The sequence below is a fragment of the Heloderma suspectum genome, chromosome 8 (assembly GCF_057233095.1).
Source record: "Heloderma suspectum isolate Gila_16-S chromosome 8, 16-S_ref, whole genome shotgun sequence".
Taxonomy (NCBI): domain Eukaryota; kingdom Metazoa; phylum Chordata; class Lepidosauria; order Squamata; family Helodermatidae; genus Heloderma; species Heloderma suspectum.
In genome coordinates, this window is record NC_139465.1 from 15,687,210 (window position 1) to 15,714,305 (window position 27,096).

A 27,096-nucleotide genomic window follows, 5' to 3' on the forward strand; every position below is an offset into this window, starting at 1 on the left:
ATTTCCAAGGGGCTGCCATGGGAAGGAATGGGGAGGGAAGTCCTCATCCATCAACACAGTTGATCCAAAGTAAATCTGGATCCAACCCACTGATAGTCATAAGAACTAGAAAATGTCCTCTTTTGAAAAAGAAAGAAAAAGCTCAGACTCTCAGAAAGCAGAGTCCTTTGCCCACTATTCAATCCTGTGCACCTATGAAATAATGTCGGTACAGGAGGACTGATTCTGTGGGTTTGCTGCTTTGCTATCAGCCGGTCTCCAAATCCAATTGCAGTTGCTTTTGTCTTCTCCCTCTGGAGAGAAGAACCTACCAAATACCAGTTGCCAGTACAGTATGGTTGCTGCACTCATCAGGAGATACCCTCCTGGTAGTGGCTAAGAAATTGCTGGCCTAGTCCATGACAGCTTAGAATAGGCCCTACAGTATCACAGCATCCACTCTCTGGAACTCCCTACCAATACGTATTAGATAGGCACTGATCCTTCTGGATTGTCAGCGCCTACTGAAAACTTACATGTTTCAAAAGGTTTTCCCAGAGCAGTGATCTTGTCTTTTTCCTTGAACAGAAGAAGAGCCACGCTGGATCAGACCAAGGGTCCACCGAACCCAGCATTTTGTTCACACAGTGGCCACCCAAATGTCTCTGGGAAGCCCACAACTTGGACATGAATGCAACACCACCCTTCCACTTGTGTCCTCCTGTCCTCCTTGTCTATTCTGATATATAGTATTTTAATATGGATTTATTTTTTTATTTTAAAATTAATTTTAGGCTGCCTTTAAGGGTAGAATGCTCTCAAGGCAGTGTACAAAATAAAAATAGATATGCCAAAACAAATAGTAACACACAGTAACACATTTTGTTATGGTTTCAATACTATATTGCTTGTATATTGCTTATAAATGTCTTTTAATGTAAGCAGTTCATAAATGTTGGCAAATAAATACATTGCCAGAATCCATAACATTTTGCAAAACCAGCAGAAAGGCTGCTTCTCTAGGTCTGTTTTTTTATCATCAGCAAGCCTGTGAATCCATCTGGAGTTCCTTCTGCAGGGAAGAGCTTCGAACCTCACCTCATCTGGAGCTCCATCCACAGGGAAGAGCTTAGAACGTCACCAATAACTACCATGGGCTAGAAAAGATAGCCATAAAGAACACCATGTATCTCTATTGTAATTGTTTGTTTGAATGGATTTTAATTGCAAGCTATTTTGGAAGTCTATCTGGGCTGAAAAGCAGGATATAAATACAATTTATAATAAATACTTGCATCAGAAAACCAGTATATGGGGTGGGTCCCTGAACCAGAGCCAAAACAAAACAAGCAAACTGATGTGGCCATTCACACTTCTTGTTGTTTTTAAAAGAAAAGTATTGACCTATTTTTAGGGGTGGGGGAAGTAGCATGTATAGGGCCCTCAAAACCAGATGTCCCAAAAACTGGAGTGAATTGTCCAATCAATCCTCACTCCTGCTCCATTTCTCCATGTGTTTTCACTATTTCTTATAAATGAAAACTTGGCCTGGGGTTTAGCAATGCAGAGCCAAAAGCACATGCTGTTGTATGATTCCAAGAAGGGAGATAGAAAAGTTTTTAAGTAACTACACAGTGATACTGCCCCCAAACTGCAAAAACTACTTTCTTTTGCCAAAGTTTTCACTAATAGGCCTGTAGGCTGAGCAACATTTACTGGATGCTTGGTAATGGAGCCATGGGGTTCACGCAACTCACTGCTGCCAATCCACCATGTGGGAAGCAAAGACTGCTTGAACATTGTTTGTTCTTTTGCACACCATAGCATTCAAATGGCTGTCTGAAATTGTTCTTCAGTATTTGATAGCTATTTAACTTATATGCAGAGTACATCATGAGAAATGCCGGGTTGGATGAATCAGAGGTCGGAATTAAGATTGCTGGGAGAATTATCAACAACCTCCGATATGCAGACGATACCACCCTAATGGCAGAAAGCGAAGAGGATCTCAAGAGCCTCTTGTTGAGGGTGAAAGAGGAGAGTGCAAAAGCTGGTTTGAAACTCAACATTAAAAAAACGAAGATCATGGCATCTGGCCCTATCACTTCCTGGCATATAGAAGGGGAAGAAATGGAAGCAGTGACAGATTTTACTTTCTTGGGCTCCAAGATCACCGCAGACGGTGACTGTAGCCATGAAATTAAAAGACGCTTGCTCCTTGGGAGGAAAGCTATGGCAAACCTAGACAGCATAGTAAGAAGCAGAGACATCACCTTGCCGACAAAGGTCTGTCTAATCAAAGCTATGGTTTTCCCAGTAGCAACATATGGCTGTGAGAGCTGGACTATAAGGAAGGCTGAGCGCCGAAGAACTGATGCTTTCGAACCGTGGTGCTGGAGAAGACTCTTACGAGTCCCCTGGACTGCAAGGAGGTCAAATCAGTCCATCCTAAAGGAAATCAACCCTGACTGCTCATTGGAAGGACAGATAATGAAGCTGAAGCTCCAATATTTTGGCCACCTAATGCGAAGAGAAAACTCCCTGGAAAAGACCCTGATGCTGGGAAAGACTGAAGGCAAAAGGAGAAGGGGACGGCAGAGGATGAGATGGCTAGATAGCATCACGGATGCAATGAATATGAACTTGAGCATGCTCCGGGAGAGAGCGCAGGACAGGAAGGCCTGGCGTGCTCTGGTCCATGGGGTCACGAAGAGTCGGACACGACTGAACGACTGAACAACAACAACAATTTGATAGCTGGAACAGTTCTTTTAATACACTAAGGGTGCAATCCTGTGGCCGCTAGTCAGCGGCTAGATGGCCATAGGATAGATCAGTTCCCTGAGAACTGACCTTCACCTCCTACCCTGCTGCCTCATAGGCAGCGCAGAACAGCCCCGCACTCCACGCTCGGAAGAGAAGCGCAGAGCAGTGAAAATGGCATGTTTCTGGGGGCATGCTGGGGTGGGGAAGTCAGTAATCCGGTATAACACATCCAACGTGTTGTCCAGCAGCCGCTTCCCATGCTCCGATTTCCCGTGGCTAGACAGCCAAAATCGGCTGTCTAGCTGCAAATGCAGGGCGGCTGATGCATGGAGGGGATGATCCCCTCTGCGCTTCTCCTGCCCTGCATTGGATAGGCGGTCACCTTCGAGTTCGGAGGCAACTGCCTATCCCGGTAGGATCGCTCCCTTAGTATAATTAGCCAGTGCAGCATAAAGAGGCTATGCAGTGTACTTACTAGAGCTGTTTGCTCAGATGTCACCTTTGCCACAACGTCAGTAGGTTTCCATAGGGCTTTTCTACATGAGGCTTTTAACCCACCACTTTGTCAAGGCTTCTGTTTCTGGATTCATTGCAGGATTAAAATCGGCTCCTTTACATGTGTGTTTCTTCCAGGGGGTGGTGGTGGGGTGGTTTCTTTCTCTTCCTTTCCTTATGTTCCATTACACAAGCACTAGATAGTGTTGTGGTGAACTGGAATTGCACAATTACACTAGGCTTTATCCCACCATTCGCAAATAACACCAGACTTTCCTCATTAGGAAAAAAACCCTGCTAAAATGGTTGCAAAGCATGGGAGAGGCCCTGGAGGATGACGACGTCGTGTAAAGGACCTGCAAACTACCATGAGGAAACATGAGCACATAATAAATGTCTTGCATAGAATGACACAATCTCTCATTCCCTCCTTTCCCATTTGCATTCCAAGTTAAAATTGATCTATCTTACAGGATGGTTATCGTTGCACATAGGAAGTGTAACTGACAAGTGTAGTATATGGACCAAGTTGAATATCTTTCCAGATTGACCATATGCCAAGTTGGCATAACAACTAAAATTAAGGGTTCTAGTAAATCAGGCCCCAAAGACATATTCAGCAAGAGTGCCTGTCACAAACTAGACCTGAATGTCTGCTTTAGAGATGAAATGTTTCTATTAATGCTGTCAAAAGAATTTACAAAAAAAAATCTGTTGGTCATGGTTTACACACAACATAACGCGGTTCTCTTGGCAGAGCAGTTCATTGTAACACACACACTATTCCTAGGAGGGACAGTTATCTCTTTAACCAGACAGACACACCCAAGACACATGCTTTGAGAGATGCCTGTTTTGAGACATGCTGTGTTGAGCAGAGCCTCTAAGTCTCTGTGGCCGTTTGGAAGTGTGGATTTACATCTCAATTCGTTGAGTGTATTACCATACTTTGTACCCTTCAGTTCCTCTTTCTCCGGTTGTCAGCTCTCTGCTAAACCCTCAAATAAACAATGAACTTAACCTTGCAGGCTCTTGCTTCTGCCTACCTGTGGTGTGGTTCAGACAATACCAAACTATGGTTTGGCAGTTTGTACTGGTGCAGCCAAGAACACAGGATTCATGCACTCCTTCCTTCTTTAGTCTTGGCCTTTGAGCTGAGACAGCGTGCCACGCAGCTCCACAGGCTTTTCTCATGATTGCAGAAATAAAGAAACCTCTTGTGAAGGTACCTGAATCTATTGTCTGTTGCCTGCAGAGCAGAGCCTAGCAGTGGGCTGCGAGCTGAGGTCACATTACCCACCCCCCAATACTAACCGTGCCCTCCAGACCCCACTGCTACTCTCTAGAGCTGCCTTCCCCAACCTGGTGCGCTTTAGATGTCTTGGACGTCAATTCCAATCAGCCCCAGCCAGCATGGCCAGTGGTCCAGAATGCTGGGGTTGCAGTCCAGAACATCTGGAGGGCACCAGGTTGGGGAAGACTGTTCTAGAGAGTGTTCACCAATGTTTCCAAGACGAAGAAAATCATTCTAGGGCAAGTCACGTGAAGTTGTCAATCTTATGATAAAGGCAGTGATGCCACAAAATATACTTTATGATCATCTTAAGAGAGCTCTACTATGTTGTACATTTGGGAGGGAGGAGGGTCCTCTTGTTCTTAGATTCTGCATTAGTGCTGTTCCATTCTCACCACTTTCTACTACTCTGTGTAAATGTCATAGAATGAGATGCTAAGCAACAAAGAACACACACCAGCGAAGTGCACAGGTGTGTTGTAGCGGTGCACATAATACGCACCAATTACAACTACAAACTGCTGGGCAGGTTTGCCCCCACCCCGCCCCTCCCCCCGGAAAAATCACAGCAAATGCCCTCGTATAGTGGAGATCCTTTGTAGGAACTAAGTGGAAAATAAAACGCACTGTATCACAGCCAGCCAATGTGCAGACATGGGCAATGGGGTACTTCAGTATTGCTGGAAAGAGGCAGCCAGGCAGGCCTCTCCTATGACAGGTCTTCATGCCTGCCTCTCTTACACTCTGCTATCATCTTCTCCCCACCTGGTGTTTCAAGGCAAAACTCAAAAGCACATTGCAGCACAGAAATGGCTTTAAATTACCACTTGAGCATTTGTCCAGAGAGTCTGCTGTCATTCATCTAGAGGCTCTTGGGATTTATTTATGCCACCCCCACCCCCTCACTATTATGTGGTAATTTAGCCATTTGAAGTTTGTTAGTAAAATAAAAGTGGGGAAGAAACCATATGCCTTTAAAGGGAAATAGATGTCATGAATAATAAACATAGTTGTCTTGAAACATTTATTTTTTTATATATATTTCACAAAATTTTCACAAAAAAGTATTGAAACTCAAAAAAGGAATTAGACTTAAGTTGAATACAGAGATGAAATGTACAAGATAAATGAGCAGGCAAAACTTAAGAGGTCTTGAAAGTTTTTTTGTTTTTTACTTCAGATTGAAAAAATGAACAGTTCAACTGTTCGGTTTAAATAAAGATTTGCTAGATATACAGTATTTTATGAATACAATGCTGGTTATTTGAGGCAAAGTAAATACCTCAGTTTTTCCTTCATGCTTTTTCTTCGTTGTCTTCTTTTATTAGAAAGATACTGTTTACAAAATGAAACTTGAGCAGTCCAGGAAAAGCTATTTTTCCATTAAAATTTATGAAAACCATAAATTGAGGCAAACCTAAGATTCCCAAATGGAATCAAGATTATCTTCCCGCTACCACCACATTAAAATAATCAGATACTTATTGGAACACCAACCTCTGCATCCTTACAGAACATTTGTTTCCAACAATGAGGGTGATTTTAAAAAAAATTAAATTAAAAAACTTCAGTGTGGTTAAGTAATACAGATCTGTGTATTACACATTTGTAACAGCGTCTGATAACAGCAGCTAGTAATACTGGATTAATATAATTTAGAATTTGTTCCCAAAGCAGTGAAGGTAGGCCTATACAGTTATAAAATGTATTTTTAACTCAAAATAAATACTCTGATAATGCATAATGTGACGCCTTGTACTAAATTCTAGTTAACAAAAATCTTGATTAAAAAATGATCGGAACAAAATGTCGATCTAAAATTTAACACATTGTCAAGTTAACATTCTTTTTTTTTAAGCTTAGTGTTCTTGAGTATTATGTTGGCTAAGTTTTTTACCTCCTTTTTTGGAAGTCAAAATGCTTTACCATCTAGAACAGGGGTGGGCAGAAAGTAGATCTCCAGAAGTCCAATACATCTGGAGATCTACCTTCTGCCCATGCCTAGAGTGTGGTTTTTATTAGTTTTCAGTCATGACAGTTTTTGGTCGTGTCGCATTATTTTACTTTAAAAGCTTTTGCACTTGATCAGCGCTTATTAAAGGTCAAGTTGGTCTGTAATTTATAAAAGAAACATCTAAAAGCAAATATTACTCCTCAAAAAAGGATCATCATTCTTCAGACTTGATACATTGAACAGTCTTACATACTGAACTAACACACACACTCACTCACATTCTTCTTCAAAGAAAAAAATGTTACAGTAAATGTCACTTTACATTCTATTAATTAAAGTGCTCCAAATCCTTTTTTTTTTTTTTTTTTTGCAAACAATGCAAGTGACTATAACTCTACACATTCCATTTTGCATTCATAGCATGAACTTCTCATCAGTCTTAAAATCCACAGCACGGCTGAGCTAGGAAATGTTCAAACGTTTTAAGCAGTGGGTTGGGAGGGAGAATTCAATGAAGAAATACTTGGATATGAAAGGTTTCAGCTCTTTATAGACAGCAATACAAATTTATTTCCATTATTGAAGACCATTTAATTATTTAAGGGTGGATTAAAAATATCTAAAAGGGAACGAGATAACACTAAAGTAATTTTTGTTCAACTGCCTTAACAGTTGTTTCTCCTTAAGTTTTTTTTTAAGCAAAAAAGATACAAAGTTGCAAAAGAAAGGAGCAAAAAGGTGAGAGATGGGGATGAAGTCACCAAAATAATAAAAGGCACAGGATTTAGAGGAAGTCCCAAAACACAAACATCACCAACAAACTTGAGTTGTTTTTCCTCAATGCAGCTAAGTGTTCCCCTCTCCCCCAATAGAGTAGCTTGGTTTCCAAAGAAAGAAAGAAAGAAAGAAAGAAAGAAAGAAAGAAAGAAAGAAAGAAAGAAAGAAAGAAAGAAAGATTTCTGATGAAAACTAACCTGGAATACCCCATTGCCTGAGATGATGGCACTTTAGAAACAAGGTGAAAAGTTCATTTTTCCTCCCAAGAGAGGAATACAAGATCAGAGTTGACACAGAATGTATTTGTACACTTTATAAACAAGTCCTTACCCCAGCGTCTATCTTTTTTTCCCTTCAGAGAAGCAATTTGTGCAGACGCATAAATGTGCTCTTAAATTATTTCAATGCTAAAAGGAAAACCACAATTCTGAGCCATGTTACTCACTACATTTGTCTGATGTTCATTCAGCTGACAATTCAGATTAAAAAAAATTAAACTAATCCTGAGGGAAAAGGAAAGGAAAAAAAAGTTTCTACAATTTCAACGGTAATGTTATGTAAAAAGTATTAACAAATCCACTATTACAAATGTCAATTTTCCTATATGGTCATCTATAGATACACAATAAAATGGTAAATATATGCAAAAATAATTTTAAAATTATCATGCACGAATTTACTCCTTTGAACTTTGGGTTTCCCTCAAAATACATTTTTTTCACTTTTCATCCTTTTTTATTTTAGTTTATTACCAACCCCTTAAACACACTGAGTACTACCCCTACAGGTCAGCAAAGAAGTTGATGGGAGATATTTATTTTACATTCAAGCTTTTATATCCTAAACGACCCTGTTGTAGCATATGACTCATCGGATGAGTGGCCTTCCTCTTCCTCCTCCCTCCCACCCCCCGCCCTTTTTTTGCAGTTATCAGTCTTCATGATCTGTTCCGTGGCGAGCTGGAAAAAACTTAAATGCGTTCCTAATCAACGTTTCAACAGTCTTGAGACTCCAGAGAAGATCTGGGGAATCGCTGTCCAAACTTATTCTTGTAGCATGAGATCATTGCACACAGAAGAACAGTCAAATTGTCAGATAGGAAAACTATCTACAAAGATCCGAAAGGACTGCGTCCCTCTTGTGTTTCCTCTTTTTGCCGTGGTAAAACTGGTGTGTTTTGCCTTGGTGCTGTTTGTTCATCACCGAGGTACCATGGCTTGAATTTCCTGGACCTTGGAAGCCTTTGTTGGAAGAAGTGCGGAATAGCCTTGTGGATCCATGCTGCAAGACAGAGAGAGTACAAAGCCAGCATGAACACCAGCTAAAATTCATTTACACTATAACCACTTGAACCACAGTCACATGAGCAAATGGAAGCAGTGAACACTGCTTCCACAAAAGGGGTGAAGTCACATAAGGACCGGGGAAGTTTTTTGATCAGTTTTTGGCTTGTACCCAATGTTAGTCCTACTTAGAGTAGACCCACTGAAATGCATGGGATTTAAATTAAACTGACACTGGATAGAACCCATTGTATACAGCCCTTTAAATTTTTTTCATTTAAAATCTGCACTAAAGAGCTTTTAAAAATTAAGCAATACACCGTGATTACTTCTATCATGCTAAAAAGGAAAAGGAAAACAACATAAAACAAAAGGGGGGAAGCAAAAGTGATAAAATAACACTGACTGGAAAGACAGAAAAGGCAGAATCTTCTTTCCCATCAATTTTTTTAATAAGTTGCACAAAACATGTTTTCATTTATATTTTAATTTCTTTTTAAAAGAGAAAAAGGTTGATTAAAAAAAACCCACACAGCTAAAGTGACTCCCATCGTAAAGGTAACAACAAAGATGTGCTGAAGTATAGACTGATGGTGATAAGTTCACCTGCTCGATACTTCATTGCATTCACCAAAACGATGTGTCAAAAGATGGAAGAATGGTGCTAAGGTGACCTACACTTGTGGGGACTGCGCTACTGCTTCGTCACTTCAAAAAAAGTTGATTTTCTGTGGTCTGGAAAAAAAAAAAGACGGAAGGAACAAAGGAGGACAATTTGATGTCACGTAGCTGCCTCTTAAAAATGAGTGGACTATAGCTGTGATGCAGTAAACACCCAGAAGTACTCCATGATGTAAAATGTTGAATGCCTGTGCATTCCTTTATGATTCCTCAAGGCCCGTTTTCCATATCCTTTCCTATTACTGGAGGATTTTGAGTAGCAGAAACAAGCGTCCCTATTAGCATTAATACTTGATCCAGGGGGAGTGGGGGGAAGACCCACATTCTTGGATTTCAACCTTAAGGTAGTTTTTGCCCAAGGTTGCAAAAGCTCTGCAGCCCACAAAATGCTGTACTGAATCCCTTGGGGGCGGATGAAGGTTGTATACACACTTCAGACACTGGAGGGAGGGAGGGATCCGATATGATTGAGGCTAATGCCCTACCAACCTGGGGTTTGTTTGCAACACTGGCTGTATTCACTGTTTGGCTGCTTGGTATTTTCCCACTCAACTGCGTGGATCCCAGTGATGATATGTCCTGAGTTGCCATTCTGTTTGCTGTAGTTTGGCGGCAGCCCAGCTGTTTAGAGGTTTTGCATGGTGTTCCATCAGACTCCTGTCAGGAAACAGGCATCAATAGGAACACATATTGTAGTTACGGGGAAAAACAGGAGAGGTAAGCCTGTTTTCAGATGGTCAGCATCTTCAAAATTACTACCAAATAAGTAAGAGAAGACTGCTCTCAAAAATCAAATGATAAAGGGCACCCTATATACTCCTTACTCCTGTGACCTATCAGAACCATGTTTAGTCTGGGAATGTTCCTAAATATGATTTTATGCCCATAAAATGCAAATAGTCTTCACAAGAATGGGCTTTAAAAAGGTTGCAGTGGCTGTAAAAGTCCACCCAAAAATTATTTGAGTCATCATTCAAACTTCAATACTACATGCCGTTTAAGGCAGGCGGACGCGGAAAATGGCATTTTTGTTGCACTTGCATCCCTAAGCGCTCATGGTACCTTGGCCTCACTCCTCCCTCACAGTTACCAGGGACAGCAGTATTTGTCGGACCTGCAAAAACTGTTCAGATTTAAACAAAAACAAAAACTGGCAAGAGAGAACAGAACATGAAACTGGACTGTCCAGCGAGAACTCTCCCCTAGCCTTCTCACTTCTTCAGAAATGGATCGTCTTGAACAGAGATGTTGAACCTCTGGACGCTGTGCCAAACCTGGCCTGCCCGAGGTCCCAATCTGGCCCTCTGGGATGATCCAGAGGGCCACACCCTTCCCCAGGCCACATCCCCCCCGATAGTCTGCTCATTTCTCAAGAGCAATACCCCCGGATCTAGCAAATGCAAAATAGCTGGTATTTTAGGCACCTCTAACACAATAAAAGCTTGTTACTTATAAAGAAAGGGTTGAACTGTCTTATTCCTTCCCATTTCCAGCTCCACTAGACCAGGCTTGCCCAACTTGTGACCCACCAAGGCGAACAAAGCCATGTATAATGGACCAACAGGTGCTTCACTATCCATTGTGTTTTGTAGTCCCAGACAATAAAAACTAGAATATCACTAAGTCCCTATTGGAATGCCATAAAACGCTGGAGGGGTGCATTTTAGTGCAATGACATTGCTGATCAATTGTGCCAGTTTCATAAAAGCATCAAATTTGTGGACTAATACATAATGATCATTTTCAGTTCTTGGGGCATGTGGTATTACACATGAGTGTGCATATGCAACCAACTGAGCATGGCAGAATACACAGTGGCTCATAAGAACTGTGCACTTCTTCAGGAAAGCAAATTTATACCATTTGTGAATTAATACACAGTGATCATTTTCAGATATTAGGGCATGTGGTTTTACACATGTATGTACATGTGCAATATTACATGCCTCAATATAAGGAAATGATCACTTTGTATTAATCCACAGTGTATATTTGATGCATTTATGAAAAATGATATAGCCAGTGAAGATACATAAAAGACTGGTATAATGTGGTCCAGCTGCAGACAATAGTCTGAAGATTCTGAACTGTCTTCAGGAACAGCTAAGAGTGCATTACAATAATACAACCACAGGTTGTAGGTGACCATAACATGATACTTACTACATCACTGGAGCTGGAAAGCGTAGAAGATGATGATGACAAAGGACCTGATGAAGAATTTGATGAGTGTTTGCTTGGCATATCCGAGGTTTTATTTCTAGGTTTCCCTAGTGATTCATTTTCTTCAGAAATATTATTGTTGCATTTGTCTAGCTGTTGGTTATCTACTATCAAGGCCACCCCATTACCTGGAGCAAAAAATAATTAGGTACGGAATAAGCACTCTTTCAAGACAACAAAGTCACTCACAACTGTAGATGGCTTTGTGTTCTGTTAGATGAACACACAACATGCAAAAACACTTCTCAACCGGTTCATGGCTTGTAAATGAAATTAATGTCCACTTTTGCATATACTGTTTACTGTACTAGAGATGGATCTAGTAAAAAAGAATATGCAATTTCTACAGAATTTCCTACCATAAGATGTAGCGATGGCCCCTGATTTGAAAGGCTTTAAAAGGGGATAAGACAAATTAGTGGAGGATAAGGCTATCAATGGCTACTAGTTCTGATGGCTATATGCTACCTCCAATATCAGAGGCAGTATGCCTCTGTACACCAGTTGCTGGGGAACATGGGCAGGAGGGTGTTGTTGTACTCATGTCCTGCTTGTGAGTTTCCCACAGGCAGCTGGTTGGCCATTGTGTGAACAGAAGGTTGGACTCGATGCACCTTTGGTCTGATCCGGCATGACTCTTCTTATGTTCTTAATTTCAGTCATGAATAATGGCAACCTTAAATCATATTCATGGCAACTATTCAATTGTATCAGAGGCAGTGGTCTGGTCTGTACATAATGCTAATCAATGATATGGGTTGTTGAATTCTGGGTTGTTGTGATGTGTGAATACAGCTGTGCTAACAAACCGTGGTTTGCTAGCCACAAACAACCCAGAAAGGGAACCCCCAGTTTGTTGTTGGGCTGTGAACTCTGAATTGTTTAAACCGTGTGTTGTTGTTACATGCAAACCCAGAACCATGGGCTGTTTCTCCAGACTACAGAAGTGGCAGGAAAGAGTGGTAAAAAACAATAACCAACCATTCTACATGCCAGTATAGCGCCACAAAGGCATTTGGGAGGGAGCAGGTGAAGGAGGAAGGAAACAAACCCAGGGATTGAGAACACACCACAGTTTGATCAATCATCTGCTACACAAACCCTGGGTAGGGCAACAAACCATGGATTACATAAACCATGGGTTAACGTTATGTACAGACCAAACTATGAACCAAACAATGTAAGTTATGATTATGTTTCACTGAAACCAATGGAACAGATTAATCACAACTAACCTAACCCTATTCCGCTCCCTCCACCCCGCGCACGCACACACACACACACATACATTATCAGTCTGCTGTTGGGGTCCAACAGACCTCTTAGATTCCTAGCTGGAAATCAAGATTATGATTAATTTCAAAATGACAGTTTAACAGAAAAAATAGATGGTACTAGTACTGCATTCCAAAAACGTAGTTTAAGACAAAAGTATCAGGGTACGTTGGACCCCACAATGTTAACAGAAGAGAAAGACAAAAAGAAACCTAAAAAATGTCTCGGTGAAATACTGGGCTCATAGTAAATAATGGATGAGGTCCATTATGTACCTCAATAAGTCTAATAAAGATTCTTTCACAAAAGAACATTACAAGTAATCAGCATTGCAAGTTTGCCCTAGGAGAACATTAACTCCTGTGTCAAAATAAAGCCAACTTTGAGCAGAATTAATTACCTAAAGTAACATTTACTCCCGTGGTTCAACAGACCCATACAGTCCTTTGCCATGTGTGTGTGCGTGCGTGCGCACACACACAGGATTATACAGATGATGATGATTTCACAAAATCCAAAATAGATTACCCCAATGCTCTTGAAGTGATATAACCACATAAAAATGGAATTTATGGTACAGGCAAAATACTAAAGTTTCCCCTACCCTATTTTGAGAAGTTGCTGGGAACAGAACAAACCCATTAGCTTAGGTATTTCGTTGTTTCCCTTTCCCATTCATTTCAATAGGGATAAATTGGACACCTGATAGCTTAGTAAGAAAGACAGATAGATTAAATGGTGGGGTAGATGAAACTCTGACAATTTGCCTCATTACTGTTGAGGAATACCTGGAGCATGAAGTGGTTCAAGTTTGCTTTAAAAAAATTACACTTATTTCAAACAGTGCTGGAGTCCACATAAACCCACTTAAGTTCCACTGCTTCCAATGGGATTTAGTCATGAGCAACCTTCACTGGACAGGAGTATCAACTTAAGTTGAACCAGTTTAAGTGTTTCTCTAAGGATTGTATGGAATTACCCAAATACTGGTCCTGTGTAACCTTCATTCATTTTGACAGGTCTTCCACAGGGCTCTCACTCAACCCCCAGAAGTGAGCAATGCAGTGTGTTTCTCCAAAATTCCTATCATTTTGCCATATTAATTACACACCAAGGTTGCCGTAACTTAAAAAAAGGATAGTATAATGGAAAAGCTAAGTGAAACGTAGTGGATTTAAATATTGTGAAGCAGCAAGGGTTTTGTTGTTGATGGCTGCATACTGATTTGAGAGTTTGGAATTGTGGTATAAAATGTTTTAATAGAACAAAATGAACAAACTAAGGTTTCCAAACTGGGGCCCCAATAAATGATTCAGCAAAAGTGGCTGTCGGAGAAACACAGCTTTATTTAAGAGATGGAACCTAAAAATCTGCAAAACTTCTGTTAATCAGGATTTGCACACACAACGTAATGTAATGTGGGCCACTTGGCAGGGCGTTTCCTTGCAACACACACGGGCAACTCCTAGGAGAAGGGGAAGTTATCTCTTTAACCAGAAAGGCACATGCCCAAGATATATGCTTTGAGAGATGCAGGTTTTGACAGGTGCTGTGCAGAGCAGTGGCTGCCACAAATATGGACAGTTTAGTGTATCTCTACATCTCAATTCATTGAGAATGTTGCCGTACTTTATACTCTACTGAAGGAATCAACTAATAAACTCTTTGGGCCCTCTGAACCATGAACCTATTGTCTTGCCTCTGCTTGTTTGTGCCTGTCAGTGCAACCTTATGCATGTTTATTCAGGCTTAGTAAGTTCCATCATGTCTGAACTGCCTTGGTGCATGTTTAGACTTCAGGCCTCCCATGTCTGTTTCCATGAAGGTTGAATCCTGGAAGGCTTAGGAAAGAAGCCTCTACCTCTAATGCTCACACACAAGCTAAAACTTAGCAATCATCTCCATTGGGGACAAATCTTGTATACTTGAATAAAGGGACAGTCCTAACTTCCACACATGCAATACTTTGCACATTTACTACTACTGTGTTCAATGGAGCTTACTCCCAGGTAAACAGGCACAGAATTTCTGCCTTAGTCTGAACAGCATAGTCAACCGCCCAGAGAGCTTCGGCAATTGAGCAATACAGAAATGTAATAAATAAACAAAAAACTGCATCTCTCTCTTTCAGCCACCTTTTACACTGTGGTCTCTTCTACCTCCAGCTCTCTGCTTGTGACAAATTACTAGTCTGGATCTTCTGACTGCATAATTCATAAAGGCTTAATGCTGTTTGGAATATTTGGGAGTGGCTGGCCCTGATTTAGTTAACAGCTGGCTTAGATTATGCTGCTTTTGATTCCTTTTAGACCCAGCTGTTTATCATTTATGTCATGAGAAGGTGCTACTGCCAGGTCAAGCCTTTAGCAGATCCTGTTTACCTTTTCGAGCTTCTGACTACAGTTCATGAAGATGAACGACTTGTTTTAAAATGAAAACTGTAAGTCTTATATTGCTGGCTAATGTGTGAAACCTGTACAGTTCCAAAGTATCACTGAACTGTATGCTGCAAGTGTTCTACAAGCTTAAATGTAAGAAAATATTACCATTGCATGATGTCTCTGTGTTGTTCTGCATTCCCCATTGCTTTGATATCCAATCTCTGTATGTCGCCACTTCTTGCGTTACTCTGATTATTCTTCCTAATATACTGTGAGCATTTTAAGAGAAAGAAAAGGTTACTGGATTTTTAAAAGAGAAACGTGTGACAGTGCTAATAGATTTGACTTGGACACAAAGTGTTTACCTTTCACTTTCGTTGTTGGGGTAATATTTAGCTATCGGTGATACTGCATGGCTCAAAACAACGTATGCATAATCAAAGGCCTGTTTTACTTGCATGGCACCGTAAGAACTCCTTCCGACATCATTACCTTAAAAACAATTAGAGTGGTTGTAATAAAGAAACATATTCTATGAATAAGACACAGCTGTAATAAAGAAACTTTCTATGAATAAGACACAACATCACCCAATCTAGGAGGCTTTAAATGTTTGCTAAATGACCCCAGATCTGCCCAACAAGAAGCTACCAATGCTCTTACAGATATAAAAATAATGAAAATGAACACAACATTAAATCACCAAGGGACCAATCCTATGGCTGCTAGATAGCGGCTAGACGGCCATAGGATATGCTGTTTTCTGGGAACCGACCTCCCCGCGCTCTGAGGTCGGTTCCTGGAAAACTGACCTCCCCCAACTGGAAAACTGACCTCGAAGGCAGCGCGGAGAAAGCCCATCCTCCGCGCTCGGAACCAACCTCAGATTAAATAAATACATTAAGGGAGCAATCTTATGGCTGCTAGACAGCGGCTCAATGGCCATAAGGTATGTTGTTTTCTGGGAACTGACCTCCCTGCACTTCTGCACTGCCTTGGAGGCAGAGCGGAACAGCCCTGTCCTCTGTGCTCGCAAGAGGAGCATGGAGCAGCCAGAAAGGGGGATGGCTGGGGGGCGTTCTGGGGCGGGGAGAGCCTAACTGCCTGTACAGAACATCCAATGTGTCATACAGCAGCCTCCTTCCCTGCTCCATTCTCCCATGGCTAGACAGCCACAATCGGCTGTCTACCCGAAAAAGCAGGGCAGGAGAAGCATGGAGGGAACAATTCCCCTGTGCTTCTCCTGCCTTGCTTTGGATAGGCGGTCACCTCCAAGTTCGGAGGCGGCCGCCTATCTAGATAGGATTGCGCCCTAATTGTATGTATTCAGGGTTTGTTTTTCTTTAGCAGGGGAAGAAAGGGGAGGGAAGACATAAAAGTATATGTTTCTGAGCAATAAAGAGCTAGAATCAATGTAAATCCTCTGATGGAATCTGATCTTTAACAAAAAGTTCAGCTCCCTAGCTTACAAGCAAGAAGAAGCCCACAGATAAATCATGGTATCCTTCCTTGGGCCTCACTTTGGGCTAATTCCGCTTCTCCTCACCTGGATGCCATTGGACTACAGCTCCCATCATCCTTGAACTTGCTGACTGGGGATGATGAGAACTGTAGCCTAACAACATCTGGGACCAGGTTGGGAAAGTCTGGGCTAACTGAACATGTGAGCCACACCGTGGTCAGTATCGTTGGCCAGCAGGATATACACACCACAAGGGAGCAGAGTCAGTGATCCAAAATCGTAAGAGGAAGGGATGCAGCTACAAGACACTAAAATACACTGCAGAAGTAAACAGACATGAGATGCCTTTGTAACATCACATGTGGATTACTGCAATGCACTCTACATGGGGCTGCTAGGAACTTCAATCAGTCCAGAATGTGGTAAGACCTCAACAGGTCCAGAAGTGAGGCTGACTATTGGGATCATGTGACTCCCTTGCTGAAACAGCTGCACTGCAGTACATCTGGTCTGGACCAAGGAGGGGTCCTTGTCAGTAGCTACATCTACACTTTGGAGCTCCTGCTTTGTCCTGAGGGAAGTCTGTGCTGCACCCTCTTTGATGGCTTTCTCCTGTGCAGAGAAAACCTTTCTCTTTTTAGGAAGGCTTCTGGATTATAAGATATGTTAACTTTGCTTATAATCTTTTGCCCTGCCATGAGATCATTTTAATAATTATATTTTATCCATTGCTGTTTGTGTACTACTTTTGTTTTAACTGATGCTCTCTATTTTTAGTATTTATGTCTTAGCCTGCTGCTTTAGGCTTTTAACTGTGCTTCTAGTCATGTTTTCTGTTTATTTTTGATATTATTGTTTACTGTTTTTAGACCATTAGTTGCCTTAGACTTTGAAGGAAAGACAGGAATTATTTTTTAAACAAAAAATAAAATAAAATAAAATAAAATGGAGATGAGGCTGCTAATTCTAGCTTATGTATCCCTTAGAACATGCATGCAAGCCTCAAATACATTCACCCAGATCGGTCCCACCAACACTCCCTCAAGCCCATTATTATTCATATAGTTAAAGAGAAAATGATTTGGTGAGATCTTGATTTGGCGATATGATCAAAATACCATTCTACTAACGAATTATGACTATACATAGGTTCACAAATAAGCTTGTTTTCAAAATGAATCAGGAGTTCACAATTTCCGTTTGCTTCTATTCTGCATCCTTAAGTTAAACATCTTCCTCTGGCATAGTGAAAAGCCCTAATACCTGGTTGTAGTGGATCTTCAATATATAGCATTGATGGTCTATAGCCATCCAGCATATTCTTCTGCACTTCATCCTTGGCCACATATGAACCACCATCCTTTATTCGGATTCCTGTTTTCAGGTAGTTGAAATGACGTCCATATAATTCAAAAAATTCTATTAAAAGGACACCGTAGTTGGCATTAGGGGTGCAGGCATCTTCTCTGGCATGTAGCTATTGAAAAAAACCATCAAAAATGCTTTAAAAAACATCTCCAGACACCTTTACAGTCCATTTAAGAACTAAACTCAAATGGTAAAATGCAAACACTTCTGTTTGATAGCTGACATAGTACAAATACTCCACAAAAAGCATTTATAACCGTTTACACTCCCTGTTAAAAAGACAAATACGTTCAATGCAAAATGCATCAAGCCCTTCAAACAAATTTTCCCAATAAATGTTCAACTTTCACGGTATTGCTATGACGGAATGAGACTGAAAAATGCGAGACACACAAAATACCAAAGATCTATGTGTGCTGCTTCCTCTTCAAAGAAGCTGTTAATGACTTGGTTCGCATATAACATCAATTCCTGGGTTAAACAACTAGGAATTGGTGTGGCTGCATAGGTGCGAGTGAGCGCACTGCCTCCCACCCGCTCACCACTTCCGCTTTGAATCAGCGTTCCGAAACAACCCAGGAATGCCCTGTACCCGAGTTGTCGGGATGTGTGAAGCTGGCACTCTGGGTTGTCTAGGGTTAAACAATCCAGAGTTTTAACCCAACAACAAATGATAGGTTGTTTCAGAAAGCAGAAGCAGGAGAGAGCCAGCATGTTCGCTCACTGACAACCCATGGTTTCTTAGCCATGGGCTGTTTGATCATGCGAACTGGGCCAAAGTAGCACACTGAACAGCAAGCTGAAACTGAGACCTGAGAGATGTGAATCCAAATATCCTGCCCAAATACCCATCTTAGTTCTAGCTCTGCATCTGTGAAGCGGGAATATTTATGACCCGCTTCACAATAAAATAAATGTGTACCTGGTAGAACTGGCATACAAATAAAATTGTACTTTAAAGAGGATTGCAAAACACTGCCAGCAGGCACTCTTGAAGGGCTATTCTTTTTAAAACAGTGTTTTTTTTTAAAACAATAGTGGTTCTACACAGGAAATTTAACTGCAGGACTAATTAGTTTTATAATGTAAGTTTTATTTTATGTGACTTTTATAGTAATAATTTTGTTATTATAGCCAATGGCTGATTATTATTATTAAATTAGACTGATTTTTTTATATATATTGAAATAGGTTCAATTTGCAACCTATTATATTAACTATTGTGTGCAATACAACACTTAAAAGCAGAGAAAGGCCATTCATGAACCATCAGGAAATAATTTCACTCAACTTACCTGGAGGAAGCTGACAGCCATTAAAAAAAGACTATAAGATCCAATTCCCCCTGTGAATACTTCATTGAGGTCCCTCTGCAATAAGAACTGTTTCAATACTAAAACTAGGTATGGCAATACAGGATATTTCTGCAGGAGAAAAAAGGAGGTGGGAATCAGACTTCCACTTTGCATATAAAAAGCACAGGTCTGTCACTCGCACTGCTAGAAATAACATGGTAACTACCGCTTACATGAAGTATTTATTTTCCACTGCTTGAACTTTACCCAGGGAGGTTGTTTGGTTTTTATGTCCATTTTCTGTGAGCAGATAACAGGCCTTACATTACAGAAAACGCAGCAAAAATTTTTGGCTGCTGCTATTAAAGCGCATAACAAATTGACAGCAGAATATAAATAAACCCTTGGAATTAATAGCAAAGTATCTGAAGTAGGTATGTCACTCTGTTTAACTCTGTAGACTGTGTAATTGGTCTGTAAACTATACAGCCCTCCAGGAAGTCTGGACTACAAATCCCACAATCCCATACCACTGACCCTGTTGGCTGGGGCTGATGGGAATTGTAGTCCAAAAAATCTGGAGGGCACCAGGTTGCCTACCCAGCTGTACATACACACTCATATATACTCTCTCTCTCTCAAATTAATTGACTGATGCGAACTACTGCATATATTTCCCAGGTAACCTAAACAGTTGAACTGTGAGCCAGGGATGTTGCAGCGGGGAGGGAAGCAGGAGGAAAGAAACAGCAAGAAGTAGTGATCCAAGTATTTGTACAAGTAAATTTTCCATTTTATGGGCACTTCCGGTTTTCCAAGAGTTTGGTGTGCCCAGCTCTTGCAAGATACATGGGGACCATCTGCCTGATTTGCTACTGGTTTAAATGGAAGACAAGGGACTACCACGCATAGTAGGCTAGTAAGTTCCTCCCTATCCTTAGATTCCTTCCCTCACACACAACTTTAGCTCCCAGTTTGGCAAAAGAATACTAAATTAGCCAGGGAGAAGCTGCCACTTGCATCCATCCCTAGATCATGGAGGGTTAGACTCGATGGTCTTACAGGCCCCTTCCAACCCTACTATTCTATGATTATATAATCACTGACCTACCCCTAATATTTCAAACAACAATATTTATGGGCTTAGTTTCAACCCAAAATGAAGGTTGCCTTTTCCAACCACATTAAGTTCACAAAGATAAATAAATGCACACACAATTTAGCATCAAGCCATTAAGAAAGCATTTCCTGCACATTAAAACAGTTTATGTGCAGCAAACCAAAGTTCAATTGCCTGTATCTGCATACTAACTGCCCTCTCAGTTAACAGTGCTCTTGGCTACCCTAAAACTTTATCTGCCTATTTACAACAAAAGTCTCCTGGGAACTCAGATAATGCTGCAGGTAGAAGAATTTACTACCAAGGTGGAAAGAGTCAGGACAAGATACTGAAGGCCAAACCTTGCTTGCTAATTTGTGCAAGCAGATCTCAGACCTGAAAAACATACCCTGGAAAACTGCTCTGAAAGCCTCATTTAAAAATCCTGACTGTAGCCACATATGCATACCCTCTGGTGCCCTCTAGAGCGAACAATGAAAAACAAGGACAAGCACCACTTAAGAGCCACGTGCTTTGCGAAAAGTTCTGAATCCCTTGAAAAATAAATTCTCACAAATCCCAATTGTCCTTCTTACCAATACGTGCAGGCAAATGTTAACACTGGCTTTCCTGTTCCTCTGTGAATAGTCATGGCAGTCGCAGAGAGGTTCAACTTATTTATGTAATTTTTAACGAGGATGAAACTCTTGAAAAGCAAATAGCCAAAGTTTCAAGGAAGCATGATGTAGCAGTAATGGGGGACTTCAAATTCCCCGATATTTGTTGGGAGACAAATTCTGCAAACCATGGCCCTTCTAGGAAATTCCTGACTTGTGTGGCGGATAACTTCCTCCTACAGAAAGTAGAGGAAGGAACTAGAGGATTGGCTATCCTTGACTTGATCCAAACCAACAGAGATGACTTAGTGGGTAAAGTAGCAGTTACAGGAACTCTGGGGGAAAGCGACCATGTTATACTTGAATTCATGGTTCTACAGGAAGCAAAAGTCGAGTGTAGCCAAATCCATACCCTGGATTTTAGGAAAGCTGATTTTAATAAACTCAGAACAATGATCAGTAAGGTCCCATGGCAAGCGACTCTAATGAGAAAAAGAGTCCAAGATGGGTGGGAGTTCTTAAAAAAGGAAATTCTCAAGGCACAATTACAAACAATTCCACAAGAAGAAAAGGTGGAAGACAACAGAAGAAGCCAATGTGGCTTCACAAAAAGCTTAGAGATGACCTGAAAACAAAAAAGGACACATATAGGAAGTGGAAGGAATGACAAGCAACAAAGGAAGAGTACAGGCAGGTAGCACAGAATTGCAGGGATGGCGTCAGGAAGGCTAAAACTGAGAACGAGCTGAGGTTAGGCAGGAAGGCTAAAAGCAACAAAAGGCTTTCTTAGATACGTGCATAGTAAAAGGCAGAGGAAAGAAATGGTTGTTCAGCTATTCAATAAGGATGGCAAAATGATAAAAGGCAGAGGTGCTCAATTCCTACTTTGGCTCAGTCTTCTCCCAAAAGAGGGTCTAGGACCCCCCCGGCAAAGGCGAAGTACAGACTGAAGGACCAGGATTGCACCTTGAGATCGATAGACATATGGTCAAGGAACACCTAATTACTTTGAATGAGTTCAAATCTCCAGGGTCAGATGAACTGCATCCCAGCGTAATAAAGGAACTGGCAGAAGAACTCTCAGAACCGCTGTCTACTCTCTTTGAGAAATCATGGAGGATGGGTGAAGTGCCAGATGATTGGAGGAGGGCTAACGTTGTCTCCTCTCTTCAAAAAGGGTAAAAAGGAGGAACCTGGGAATTACAGACCGGTCAGTCTAACATCAATCCCTGGGAAAATTCTGGAGCAGATGATAAAGCAATCCATCTGGAAGCACCTTGAAAACAATGCAGTGATTACTCGAAGCCAACATGGATTTGTCAAGAACAAATCCTGCCAGACGAATCTGATCTCATTTTTTGATCAAGTAACCTCCCTTGTGGACTGTGGGAATGCTGTAGACATCATATACCTCAACTTCAGCAAAGCTTTCGACAATGTGCCCCATGATATCCTGATGAGCAAACTAGCTCAAAGTGGGCTAGATGAAACAACGATCCGGTGGATCCACAGTTGGCTACAGAATCGGACTCAAAGAGTGCTTATCAGTGGGACCTTCTCAGACTGGGAAGAGGTAACGAGTGGGGTACCGCAGGGCTCAGTCCTGGGCCCAGTGCTCTTCAACATTTTTATGAATGACTTGGAGGAGGTGGTGCAGGGAATGCTGATCAAATTTGCAGATGACACAAAATTGGGCGGGCGGGATAGCTAATACTTTGGAAGACAGAAACAAAATTCAAAGTGATCTGGATAGACTGGAGCGCTGGGCAGAAAACAACAGAATGACATTTAATAGGGATAAATGCCAAGTTCTGCACCTAGGAAAAAGAAACCAAATACAGTTACAAGATGGGGGGATACATGGCTCAACAACACTACAAGCGAGAAGGATCTTGGAATTGTTGTCAATCACAAGCTGAATATGAGCCAACAATATGATGTGGCTGCAAAAAAGGCAAATGCTATTTGGAACTGGATTAATACAAGCATAGCTTCCAGTGTGGTGTGGTGGCAAGAGTGTTGGACTGGAAGCTGGGAGATCCGGGTTCTAGTCCCCACTCAGCCATGGAAGCTCACTGGGTGACTTTGGGCCAGTCACACACTCTCAGCCCAACCTACCTCACAGGGTTGTTGTTGTGAGGATAAAATGGAGAGGAGGAGGATAATGTAAGCCGCCTTGGGTTCCTTGCAAGAGGAAAAAAGGTGGGGTATAAATGCAATAATAATAAATAATAAGCTTCCAAATCCCGGGAAGTACTAGTTCCCCTCTACTCAGCACTGGTAGAAGGATGCAGACAAGCTGGGGAGGGTTCAGAGGAGGGCAACAAAGATGATCAGGGGAATGGAAACGAAGCCCTATGAAGAGACACTGAAAGAACTGGGCATGTTTAGCCCTGAGAGGAGATATGATAGTGCTCTTCAAGCACTTGAAAGGTTGTCACAGAGAGGAAGGCCAGCATCTCTTCTCGATCATCCCAGAGTGCAGGACACGGAATAATGGGCTCAAGTTACAGGAAGCCAGATTCCGGCTGAACATCAGGAACAACTTCCTGACTGTTAGAGCAATATGACAATGGAACCAATTACCTAGGGAGGTGGTGGGCTCTCCCACACTGGAAGCATTCAAGATGAGGCTGGACAGCCATCTGTCAGGGATGCTCTGACTTGGATTCCTGCACTGAGCAGGGGGTTGGACTCGATGATTTTGTAGGCCCCAGCCACCCCTACTATTCCTCGATTCTACGATTCTATGCTACGAAGAGAGGATGTCCTAGGACCTAACCTTATCATGCTGTAGTTTAGAATACAGGCTACTCTTGTATACAAGTTATGACATGGTAAGAATGCTTCATCAGGTCTGAGCATCAGTGTACAAGGCCTGGATTTTGGACATAGTGCAAACAATCTGACTAGGAAAGCAAGGAAAAATATAGTATAAAGGTTTTCAGGGCATGTGAAAAATTGTATGTTAGTCTTGACATGTGACTATTAAGAACCAGCTCTGGAAACTGCATCAGTTTCACACATCTGCTTCTGACTGCACACTTCAAGTACAATGAAAAATGTGTGTTCTCTGCAATTGTCATCGTGCTTCCTGTCTGTAACTTTATGATACAGGTAAAATAGATACCCAAGGCAGTATTGACTTAAAAGCCATCTCTACCTTTTCACTCTGTACTCATCTTTTGTGCATCTTCTCTCAGATTTTAAGCCTGAGGACAGGGCCTGTGTCTTATTTTATTATATCCTAATTACTCTTATTTCGTTACATCCTAATGACTGAAAAAGCACTCTAGAACTATTATTAAATTATGCTTTTTGTCATGTAAGTGACTAGCTGCAGACCTTCCAAGAACAAAACGCATTAACTCAGATTCTGACAGGCTGCATTGCACATAATGCTAAACCACACTTTATGTGCGAGCAGAAAGGAGCCCGTGCGAAGCATCATGCTCAAGTCTCCCTCCTTTCCCTCTCCACCCACACAGGTGGGAGGAGGAAAACACCAGAATTCAGTTTCGCTTTAGCAGATTCCTGGCTTGCAATTCTGTGGAAACGAGGAATTGTGGTTTAAAATGGATACAGCTTCAGCTGAGAACTCCCCTCCTTCCCGCTACCAACTGTCACTGCTGAGGATGTCAGACAGAAAAGGAAGCAGCAGCCCTTTCACTGTGACCATGACCAGCTGAACTTTGCAACTAAGAATCTAGTGCCCGAATTTGCTTTTTTCCTCCTCCCTCCCAATCAACCTTTCTTTTTGTGTCGTGTCTTTTAGATTATAAACCTGCAGCAGGGACTGTGTTATTTCTTCTTCGTAAGCCACCTTGGGAGCTATTTTGGCTAAAGGATGGGATAAAAATGCAATCAATCAATCAATCAATCAATCAAATCAAATCAAATAAACTCTGACAACCCAATGAAACAATCTAGGGTTTATAGTTGGCTTGTTGCTTTGGCTATTAGGCAGTATAGAAATGTAATAAACGAAATGAAATGACAAGACTTTATTTTAAACCATGATTCCTGGTGCACAGGTAATAAGCCAGTAACAGCCACTAAAGTGAAAATTAATCCTAGTTTGTTCTTCCTCCCAGCCGTGCAAGAGGAGGAGAGGAGAGGAGAGGAGAGGAGAGGAGAGGAGAGGAGAGGAGAGGGAGGAACACATGAGCTCAAGGCTTTGCTTGGGCTCCTTTCTGTCCAAACATGCTTTAAAGTTCTGTGTGATCCTTCCGAGAATTAAAGGTAATACATTTTGGGCTTTTTAAAAAATGACTTTTGGGGCTTACAATTAAGAACAAAAAAGGGAGGTTTTTAACCCTTAAGAATTGAAAGAAAGATTTAAAATCATAATAACTAAATACACACTTAAGACTGTGCATTTACTGTTTCATATTTGCCAACCTTTTTGGTATTAGCTTTTCTAGTATTTCTCTAAAGCCATCAAGAATACAAACCAGAATAACGTAAAAAAAAAAGGGCGAGAAGGAGAAGCAGCTGGAATTCTCAAGAATGTGCCTCAGATCCACTGTTGCCTACATCTGTGCAAGCTTATCCATAACTACAGCGCATGCATTCTGTGTAAGATGAAAGAATTTCCATATAAGTATCAGCTAACCTTGATAAAATCTTTGATGAGATGAGCAGCTTTTACTCCATTCTGTACGTTAAAGCTGATATCAACTTTTACTTCAGTGAAGGAATCAGTCAGTTTAATTATTGGTACCTGAAGAAAGAGCAAAACACAACACTGATCTCACAGAGCTTTTTCAGCTATATGCTTAGTCCTAGACGAGTACAGCACACACTTAAAATTAAACAAAACAATCTTCACAGAATTCAGCCTTCTGCTGTGCACAAGAGGTCCTTTATACAACAACTGCGGGATGAGATAGTACTCCAAACACAAAGCACTTGCTTTTAGTCATGGACAGCAGGGGGAGATAGAATGCCATAGAATAAAACTGTTCAACATATAAGGGCCATTAATGAAGAGAGGGGGTCATAAAAAAACAAGCAATTCATGTCAGAGATGCTTCTTGTGTTACTTCTGAAAGAATATGCTGCCCTCAGTTCAATCCACATGTCAAGAATTATCAAAATTTAACAACTAGAGTAGTAATTCAATCAATAGCACTGAAGTCCATCAAGAATTCAAAATACTTCTCTGAATCAAAGGATCTAGATTAGCTGGATAATTTAACTGTCTTCTAAGACTAGGATCCAAAGAGCTACTTCAACAGCACAATCCTATGCACGATTTCTCAGAAGTTCCACTGTGTTAAGTGAGGTTTATTCCTAGGTAAATTAGTACAGGATTGCAGCCTAAATGACTTTTTCTTTGAACAGCAGACCACCAGCAATCCCCAATGCCACAACTCACCCCCGTTCGCACAGTCACCGCAGCCCACCATGGCTTATTTAAGCCACAGTGAGTTATTGCATGTGCAAGTGGACATTTTGAATATTCAAGCTGCGGCGGGTGTAGCCTATTGTGATGTCCAAACCCAGCAAAGGTGGGTTATTGCTGTGGTTAACAAACTACCCACAACCACGGTTTGTTAACCACCCCAGCAACCCACCCTTGCCAGGTTCGTAAGTCACGATAAACCACAGCCTGAATATTCAAAATAGCTGCCAGCATGCACCACAACCCATCATGACTTATATAAGCCACGGTGGACAGCAGAGGCCATGTGAATCGAGAGATTGTTTCTGATACTCCTATCTGCTGTGCAGCATGGTGTGCACAACTCTTTGAGAAACACAAGCATGAAGCTCTCCTGGATAAGCACAACCTGTTGTTCACTAGCCCCCAAGATTAGTAATAAAGCAAGGAAGATTTCCTTTTGAAGCATGGTGCTTCGACTATAATATAGTGTCCACCTATTTCCTATGGTTTGAGTAAGTGCAAAGGGTTTTTGTTTATCACACTACACATGTCAACCAGCTTGCCACTGCAATGTTGTTTGTGTTATCACATAACAACATCTTGTAAAAGGCATCCATTAAAGTAAAGATCACCATCTGTACTTTTTGCATTTCAATTCTGTCTGATGACACAGTTTACATCACCCCCTGGCATGCATATATAAATGTGCTAATTTAGGGTTAACACTTCAGAAAAACTTAGGCCAGAATGAATTTGTT

At 41.3% G+C, this 27,096-nt stretch overlaps 1 protein-coding gene across 2 annotated transcripts in view; it reads right to left on the minus strand.

The window, feature by feature from the left end:
- Window positions 1-7,974: 7,974 nt before the first annotated feature.
- TENT4B (terminal nucleotidyltransferase 4B) overlaps window positions 7,975-27,096 on the minus strand; it is a 59,858-nt gene continuing 40,736 nt past the window's right edge. The window contains exons 5-12 of one of the 2 annotated variants that reach the window (XM_084812994.1): window positions 25,565-25,672; window positions 19,234-19,362; window positions 17,834-18,047; window positions 15,474-15,600; window positions 15,274-15,377; window positions 11,393-11,580; window positions 9,719-9,886; window positions 7,975-8,546 (exon numbers count right to left, since the gene is read on the minus strand). In XM_084812994.1, the coding sequence (XP_084669120.1) occupies window positions 8,370-8,546; window positions 9,719-9,886; window positions 11,393-11,580; window positions 15,274-15,377; window positions 15,474-15,600; window positions 17,834-18,047; window positions 19,234-19,362; window positions 25,565-25,672 (1,215 nt within the window). In that variant the 3' untranslated portion in view covers window positions 7,975-8,369. The remainder of the gene's footprint in view (window positions 8,547-9,718; window positions 9,887-11,392; window positions 11,581-15,273; window positions 15,378-15,473; window positions 15,601-17,833; window positions 18,048-19,233; window positions 19,363-25,564; window positions 25,673-27,096) is intronic. The other variant, XM_084812995.1, reaches the window with a different exon arrangement.